General features: G+C 38.2%; 1 protein-coding gene across 1 annotated transcript in view; it reads right to left on the reverse strand.

Moving 5' to 3' along the window:
* Positions 1–9,286, reverse strand: part of LOC148949675 (uncharacterized) — a 177,707-nt gene that overhangs the window by 114,248 nt on the left and 54,173 nt on the right. The window contains exon 3 of the mRNA XM_089092753.1: positions 9,007–9,147. Coding sequence (XP_088948879.1) covers positions 9,007–9,147 — 141 coding nt within the window. The remainder of the gene's footprint in view (positions 1–9,006; positions 9,148–9,286) is intronic.

Genomic DNA, 9,286 nt, shown 5'->3' on the forward strand with positions numbered 1-9,286 from the left:
ACCGCGTAAATGACACAGCCGTGTTTCAGACACCATAAAAGATATACAAAGTGTTAACAAGAGTCAACTAGGTAAGAATTAAATCAGAATCTTCAACACACAAATATACTCACAGAGCGTGAAAGACTTGAAATGCGAAGATCAATTTCAAGCTTTTCATTATAATGCCCTTCTTCTTGAGACATGCCACTAAAAATTCTGGAAACGCAAAATACAAAAGCAAATATATAAACCATAAACAAAAATATAAGCACAGTTGAATTAAACACCCCCCTCCCCCGCCCAGAAAAATTTCTGTGTGCATGCTTGCTGAGGGGCATAGATAGATAGATAAATAGATATTTATTGCAAAACGAAAGTCTCTTTGGGCCATGGCAAAATAAGAAAAAACGAACATCTGCAAACAATATTATAACACATGATAACAACACACATAACGATAAAAAAAACGTAATACATAGCCTCCCCCTTAAAAATGTGTCATTCCCGGTTACATATATTTTGCAATCTTCCTTATTGTTCCATAATCTTCAGATAAAATTATTAAAAGCAACCACTCACTTGTCCCCACATTACCAGAAAATAATTCCTTCCTTAAAATTCTGTAATTCGGGACAAAGGGTCATGAAGTGAAGCACATCCTCGCCATTTTCTCCACACATAGGGCATGAGTAAGGACCGTCCATTATCCTTATCCTTCCTAAATATTTCCTCCTTTATTAAAGTAATAGAAAATTATCCCTCCCTGATATACAGTTCTCCCTGATACTATCCCTCCCTGATACTGATCCCTGATATACCACTTAGTTTCTTCACCATTTAAACCCACTATCAAATCAATGAATTATTTTTCATATGAATTATTCATATCGAATCATATGAATTTTTTTTTTTTTTTTTCAATATTTTACTCATTAAATGATTTTGATTCAATATTCAAAAAGGCGCAGGTTTACTATAAGAAAAAGACTAACTGACATAAGATTATGCAGAAAGGTAAAGAGCCATATTAAACTTAATACCAACAGAAATAAATTATTACAATAATTAAAACTCAAAACGACTAAAAAATGCTATTAAAAATAAATTAAACCCAAAACGAACAGAAATTAAAATAAAACTTTACTGAAAATAAAGTTAAGTTAAAAAAAAAAATCTTTTATATTTACAACATTGAAAAAATACAATGGAACAGAATCTTGAATTGCTTAGTTTCTAAGAAGTAGTATCATTATATATTAAATATTAAGCTTATTTTCATTAATTGTTAATTATGTTAATATTCAACTATTTATTTTTCATTTGTCGTCGTTGTTTTGAAAAACAAAAGCACACTTCAATAAAAAGAAAATGAGGCAATAGCCTTTTGACTTTTACGGTTAGGGGAGGGGGAAAGAAGTCAAACTTCTGTTTGTACTAATTTTGTACTAAGTTTGACTTGAATATTCTATTTAATTTTTACTCGTTTTAAAATATATTTACTCATTTAAATTTGTACCTGCTATCTTTATGTTTGCTACGATCTTTTATTTAAAATCTTTTAGTTTTCGGTTTCATTTATTCTTTAGTAGTATAACCCCTTTTTTAGTTTGAATTATTATAGGAATTTTATCTCTGCTGATATTGAATTTAGTATGGTTCTTTTCTTTGAAAACTTCTTTTTCGAAAAGTTTTTTTTAATTAAAATTAGAAGGAAGGAAGAGTGATTATTTAAATTATATTGTGTCTCATTTAATTCTTGTTATTTGACATAATAAATTCGTATCGTATTGAATCAGGTTAAAAAAAAAAATTAAAATCAGTTGAACTGTCTTTTGGCTAAACTGAACATAGGAGGGTGTTTTGAAATAGGTAAAAAAGAGAAGAAGATAATAGAAAAAGAAAAGAGAAGAAGAGAAGGGGTCCGAACGCACTGATTGCTTCAGTGATCGTTCCAGGTCATCGTGATATCGGAAAACGTTATGTCACTTTACATTTTCTGTGGATAACCGGGATATCTCGCACCTGTTTCTTCTAGCGCGATTTTTGTTGCAACTCGATTGTGAATCTTCTACTGTTCTGGAATGAGTGGGTGTGTATAATAGACCACCAATCCCCATGGTGACAAAATCCAAATAGAAAATAGGAATGTTGTCAGGACGTAGCGTTAAGTTGCGTGACGTTCCGGTGACGCATATTCATATATCGCTTTTCATCAGTGCACCATTTTCCTTCGTTGTTTAGTTCATTGTTAGGATTATCGAAGATTCATCACTTAATTACATGAACTACATTAATCAGCTAAATATAATAATTTTCAGTGATTTTTATTATCTGAATACTGAAACGAAAAAAAATATTTATCAGTAAGAAAAATATTATTCCATATATCCTGTAAAAAAATAAAAATGCGAAATGCAGCCTCTGATTTCGGATGAGAGTCCAGGAGTAGAATAGTAGAGAACATTTTTATTTAAAGTAAATATAAATTAGTCTTGTACGCATCGCACATGCGTGGTGCCATACTGCAACTCAGAAGCTATTACTGCTACTGACGACTAATTGCAGCACCAAACCTCCAGAGACCAACACAACTGCGGAAGCTCCTGTTTCATGTCAATCTATTCGAAACTTCCCTTTGTATATCATCCCAAAAAGTCATACGCAGGGGCGTCCTGAGGTTCATTTTATTGGGGAAGGTGGGATCTTCGTAAATTTTACCGAATCGCTACCTGATTTATGCCGAATTTTCACCAGAAATAAAGAATTTTGCTAAATTTCGGCCGATTTTGCAAAATTTTTGCCGAAATTTTCGCCATCAGCGAAAATTTTACCGAATACCAAAAAATCTGCCCCCCCACCCAGAAACATCGGGGCAAGAGTTGTAAGTTACGCTCTGAGGGCATATAAGCTTTTTTTGGAATGGGTGGTCATATAAACTTCAGATGGGGTTATTTGACTTGAAATTTGAAGTTATACTGCCCTTTTGAAGAGTCAAAAGTGATTTGAGAGCAACCACCTACCCACCCTCCCCCCCCAACCATAAAAACAAAATATCTAGGGGGCAGATGAACCCTCCCTTCAGATTTATCAACAAAATGACATTCTACAAATCGTACCAAATTAAGTGAATTCAAATTATATTAACTCGAAAATGCTTTATTTTCTATTGTAAAGTAGTAATATACACAAATCAATTCTTAAGATACACTGTTTTGACAATCTAAATCACATAGTGTCTTTTGTTAGTTCGAATTTGTTATAAGTATTCTCTCAAATTTTACCTTCATAGACTCTGCCTTAATAGTACTAGTATCATACCAGTCGCGGTGGTAGTAGAAGAAGTAGTTGCAGTGGTAGTGTTGTATTAGTAGCAGTATTAACAGTAGTAGCAGCAGTATGAATAGCGGTAGTAGCATGTACAGCTTGCCTTTTGGTCAGTTGAACATCCCTTTCATGATGCCCTGGAAGTTTCACCTTGATACGGTAAACAGTTCCAAAAATATTGCTGATGTGCGCTTTCCAATTCGATTTACTTACTTACTTGTACTTGTGGCGGGAATCAGGCGTTTCCACCTCGCCCGGCATCGATGATCTTGGAGACCTTCTTGGACCATGTTGAGCGATCTTCTGCCAGCTGCTCTGCAAAGGTAAGCCACTGAGTTGACCATCTGTGTCCGAACTTTCTGAATCCCCCGATAGGTTCAAGGTCTGATTTGGCCAGGTTCCACCAGCTTTTCCTCTGTCCTCCTTGGCGTCTCTTCCAGGAGCTAATAGGCTCGACTAGAAGTATATGGCGAGGCAAGTATTCTGGCGGCTTCCGTAAAACATGGCCCAACCATTTCAAACGGCGTTCTGTAATAGTGAGTGCAACATCTCTCTGAATATTGCACATTCGACGTAGATCCGCGCTGGAGATACAGTCACGCAGCTGTATTCTGAGAATTCTTCGCAGACAGGTATGCTCAAACACCTTCAGCGTATTCTCATGCTGTAGTTTTACCGACCATGTTTCGCATCCGTAAAGGAGAACGGTGCGGACTAGTGCCATGTAGATTCGAACTTTCGTTCGGACACTGACTTCGCGGCGATTCCATAAGGGTTTCCGAAGGGAGGCAAAGACTGTCTGCGCTTTCTGTATTCTCTGTTGGATATCAGCGTCGGAGGATCCGACGCTGATATTCGATTTTCCAATCGAATGAGTGTTTTTGAAGTTTCTACGACAACGCCTTCTATAAAAACCTTATATGCCCCCAGGGCATAACTTAAAACCCTTGCCCCGAGGGTTGTAGGGGAGTGACCTCGTCAAAAACATATTTTCTATCTGGAAATCATCTATGCTGAACAAAATGGATATCTCACAATTTTGATTGGATGTGTTTGGGGGAATGATGGGCGTGGGGGGGCTAGTTACCCTTCAATCACTTTCGACTATTAAAAAGATCACTAGCACTTTGCATTTCCAATCGAATGAGCCTTTTTTGAAGTTTCTACGACAACGCCTTCGATAAAAACCTTTTATGCCCCCAGGGCACAACTTAAAACCCTTGCCCCTAGGGTTGTGGATGAGTGTCCTCCTCACAAAGGTATTTTCTATCTGGAAATGAACTACGCTGAACAAAATGGCTATCTCAGAATTTTGATTGGATGTGTTTGGGGGAATGATGGGCGTGGGAGGGGGGGGGGGCTAGTTGCCCTCCAATCAATTTCGACTATTAAAAAGGGTATTAGCCCTTTGAATTTCCAATCGAATGAGCCTTTTTTCAAGTTTCTACGACAACACCTTCTATAAAAACCTTATATGGCCCGAGGGCATAACTTAAAACCCTTGCCCCGAGGGTTGTGGGGGAGTGTCCTCCTCAAAAAGATATTTTCTATCTGGAAATCAACTACGCTGAACAAAATGGCTATCTCAAAATTTTGATTGGATGTGTTTGGGGGAATGATGGGCGTGGGGTGGGGGGCTAGTTGCCCTCCAATCACTTTCGACTATTAAAAAGGGCACTAGCCACTCCAATTTCCAATCCAATGAGTCCTTTTCGAAGTTTCTACGACAACTCCTTCGATATCGCGCTGCCCATGAAATTGACTGAAAAGACAGTGAAATTTTTATTTCCCTTTTGTCGGCAAGTCTGTCAATCAAAGCGAGTGGCACCAAAGGGAAATCCCAAATTTCTCAAATGAGAATTTTTAGAACTGATTTTTAGCATTTTCTGAGCTGGTATACTTCTACTACTACCACTACTAATTACAACACATCCCATCACTAAGCCGCCTGAGGCCAACACAGCTACGCACGCTCCTCCTCCATCCCAATCTATTCAAAGCATCCCTCTTTACACACTACCAGGAAGTCCCCATTTTCCTTAGATCTTTCTTTACATCCTCTCACCCCAACCGCGGACGATCTGCTTTCCGTTTAGCCCAACACTATTGGTCGAAAAGGATAATCATTGGCAAACAGTCATCCTTCATCCGCAGAACGCGCCCTCACCATCTTAACCTTCCTCTCATTATAGCTCTGGAAAGCGTGATTGAATAACACTTTTCGTAGTGCCTACTGTTTCAAATACGGTCAGTCAGTCGGGTATCCAAAACAATCTGTAAATCTGTAAACATCTAGCAAATCGTCCTCCATTTTTCGGTGCGCCAATGCTTCAGAACCATGTTTGACCACTGCCATCATTATAGGTTCCGATATTCAAATCTTGGTTCGTGGACTTATCTTCCTATTCTTTCGAACGTTTGTCACTTGTGAAAAAACACCCTGACCCTATATCACTTGTAACATATTCAAGGCATACACCGTCTTTACAAAATAATACTACCAAGGTAAGTGAAGCTATCCACTTAATCGATCTTTTCGTTACTCAACGTCGCTTTTTGATCTTCACTTATTGCTAGCCTTACTGACTTAGTCTTCTTAACATTGATTTTCAAACCAATTCTAGCACCATGAATTCGCAAAACCTCAAAAAGTTCATTCATTTTGCTTAAACTTTCATCTACGATGCTTAATTCATCATCATAATCTATGTCCAGGAAAAGTTTTTTCTCCTCATTTGATTCCGTGTTCTCCCATTGCCTATGCTCCTGAAAACAAAGTCCCTTGAAATGATCCATATGAATGGGGATAGAACAAAACCCTGCTTGACTCCAAATTTAACAAGAAACCAGCTGCTAACCTCATTTCCTACCTTAACCGCAGCAGTGTTATTCTCGTACATAGCACTAATCACTTTGATGTACTTGCCTGGTAACATCGGCAGCGCAATAGCACTGCCTAAGTGAAGAACGATGCTGGCACAATGTATTATTTTTTTTTGGTTTGTTTGTTAGTTTCTTTTAGACCAGGGCACTTCGTATCGAGGGAGTTGTCGTAGAAACTTCGAAAAGGGCTCATTGGATTAGAAATTGGAAGGACTTGTGCCCTTTTTAGTAGCCAAAAGCGATTGGAAGGCAACTAACACCCCTTCCACGCCCACCATTTCCCCAAACGTAACCAATCAAAATTTTGAGATAGCTATTTTGTTCAACGTAGTTGAAAGATCTGGAAATTATGTTTTTGAGGAGGACACTCCCCTCACAGTCCTTAGGGCAAGGGTTGTAAGCTATGCCCTAGAGGCAAATAAAGTTTTTTATAGAAAGCGCTGTAGTAGAAACTTCAAAAAGGGCTCATTTGATTAGAAATTGCAAGGGCAAGTGCCCTTTTTAATATCGAAAATGATTGGAGAGCAACTAATCCCCCTCTCACGACCACAATTTTCCCAAACACATCCAATTTAAATCTTGAGATGGCCATTTTGTTCAACATAGTTGAAAGTTCTTGAAATTAGGTCTTTCAGGATGACAACCCCCCCCAATCCCTCTGGGCAAGGGCTGTAAGTTATTCCCTGGGGGCATATAAGGTTTTTAAAGATAGCGTTGTCGTAGAAACTTCAAAAAGAGCTCATTCAATTGAGGATGACAACCCCCATCTCCCCATAGCCCTCAGGGTAAGGGTTGTAAGTTATTCCTTGGGGGGTTTATAGAAAGGGTTGTCGTAGAAACTTTAAAAAGGGCTCATTCAATTGGAAATTGAAGGGACTAGTTCCCTCTTTCATAGCAGAAAGTGATTGAAGGGCAACTAATTCCCCTCTCACGCCCAACATTTCCCAAAACATATCCAATCAAAATTTTGAGAAAGCCATTCTTTTCAACGTAGTTGAAAGTTCTGGAAATTATGTCTTTGAGGATGACAACACCCCCCCCCCCCAACCCTCAGGGCAAGGATTGTAAGTTATGCCCTAGGGACATATATGTTTTTCATAGATAGCCTTGTCGTAGAAACTTCAAAAAGTGCTCATTCAATTGGAAATTGAAAGGGGTAATGCCCTACTTACAAATCGTAAGTGATAGGAGGACAACTAACACTCCTCTCACGCCCACCATTTCCCCAAACACATCCAATCAAAATTTTGAGATAGCCATTTATTTCAACATAGTTGAAAGTTCTGGAAATTAGGTCTTTGAGGATGACCCCCCTCCCCAGTCCTCAGGGTAAGGGTTATAAGTTATGCCCTGGGGGCATATAAGGTTTTTTATAAAAAGGATTGTCTTATAAACTTCAAAAAGGGTTCATTCGATTGGAAATAGAAAGGGCTAGTGACCTTTCTAATAGTAGAAAGTCATTGGAGGGCAACTAACCCCCCTCTCACGGCCGCCATTTCCCCAAACACATCCAATCAAAATTTTGAGATAGCCATTATTTTTCAATGTAGTTGAAAGTTCTGGAAATTAGGTATTTGAGGATGATAACCCCCCAGAGCCCTTAGGGTAAGGGTTGTAAGTTATGCCCTGTGGGCATATAAGGTTTTTTTTATAGAAAGCATTGTTGTAGAAACTTCTAAAAGGACTCATTCGATTGGAAATTGAAAGGGCTAGTGCCCTTTTTAATATCGAGTGATTGGAGAGCAACTAACCCCCCTTTCATGCCCACCATTTCCCCAAACACATATAATAAAAAAATTTGAGATAGCCATTTTGTTCAACGTAGTAGAAAGTTCAGGAAATTGGGTGTTTGAGGATGACAACCCCCCCCCCCCCCACAGCGCAGAGGGCAAGTAGCGCAGAGGACAAAATTAACACACATTAATACATTAATAAACATTAATTAACACATTAATAAACATTAATCAACACAAAATTTGGAGATTTCTTACCTCTATCCCCTCCCACAAAAAATAAACGTACGCTAAAAATTTCATCTTGATCCTCCAACCAAAAATGATCAATCGAATTATTACTACTACTACTACAACCAGCAACTCATCACAGCACCAAGCCGTCTGAGGCCAACACGACTACGCATGCTCCTCCTCAATCCTAATTTACAGTTGGAATCTCCATTCACCCCTCCCCCAAAAAAACTTTTTCTTGGAAGTTTCAACTTGATCTCCGCAACTCCTGAGCTCTGTAAGAAATTTGACACCATTTTAATTAAATCAGCTGACCCTGGTTGTACAATGGAGAAATATTTACTTCGGACTTGACGCACACGTTGCGTAGCGTCGTGTGACTGTTTTCAGAAGTTACCAAGATTACCAATTATCATGGTAGCAGCGGTAGCTGCAATCTGATAGCTGCAGTCTATCTGCAAACCATAGCCCGTAGCGACCAAAAATTTAAAATACTCTTTGAAAAACTGTCAAGTGAGAAAAAATTCCTTTTTGGTGCTGATCCAGGAATGGTAACTATTATATCGGATAACCATAGGAATTTATTGCGAAAACAAATTTACGAGAATTTTGAACGATAACCTGAGAATCCTGAATCGAATCAAAGTGAATCAAAGTGAAAACTACAAATTTGAATCACCCTAACAAAACCCCAACAGATTTCCACCTTGAACAACATGGGTAGCTATGGACATGCATGGGTAGCAATGATATGTCCTCTTTTTGTTCTTGATTTTTTTTTTTTTTATCCTTTTTCTCGTTTAAAGTAAAGATTGACTATAGGCATAAAGACCGGTAGTAATATACTCACCAAGAAAGATATGCTCTTTCATTTCATACAAATCCGTAGGATCAACTGCAATCTCATGTACCTCGGGTTTGGGGGCAATCTCGACAATTTCTTCTGCTAATTTTTTTGTGTTTGGAAATTCGTAGTCCATATCAAGGCGAGCTGAAAAAAAATTAGAATGAATGAGGCAAAATTCGTCCAAAAAAGCAGCATGCAAAAAACTGAATGTTAGAGACAATATTCAAGTGGATATTTCAATTCAATTCTGTTTATTACAAAATGATGATGAAACATTAATCCA

Source organism: Artemia sp. Qi Xiang Cuo, chromosome 8, assembly GCF_049724085.1.
Source record: "Artemia sp. Qi Xiang Cuo chromosome 8, ASM4972408v1, whole genome shotgun sequence".
Classification (NCBI taxonomy): Eukaryota; Metazoa; Arthropoda; class Branchiopoda; order Anostraca; family Artemiidae; genus Artemia; species Artemia sp. Qi Xiang Cuo.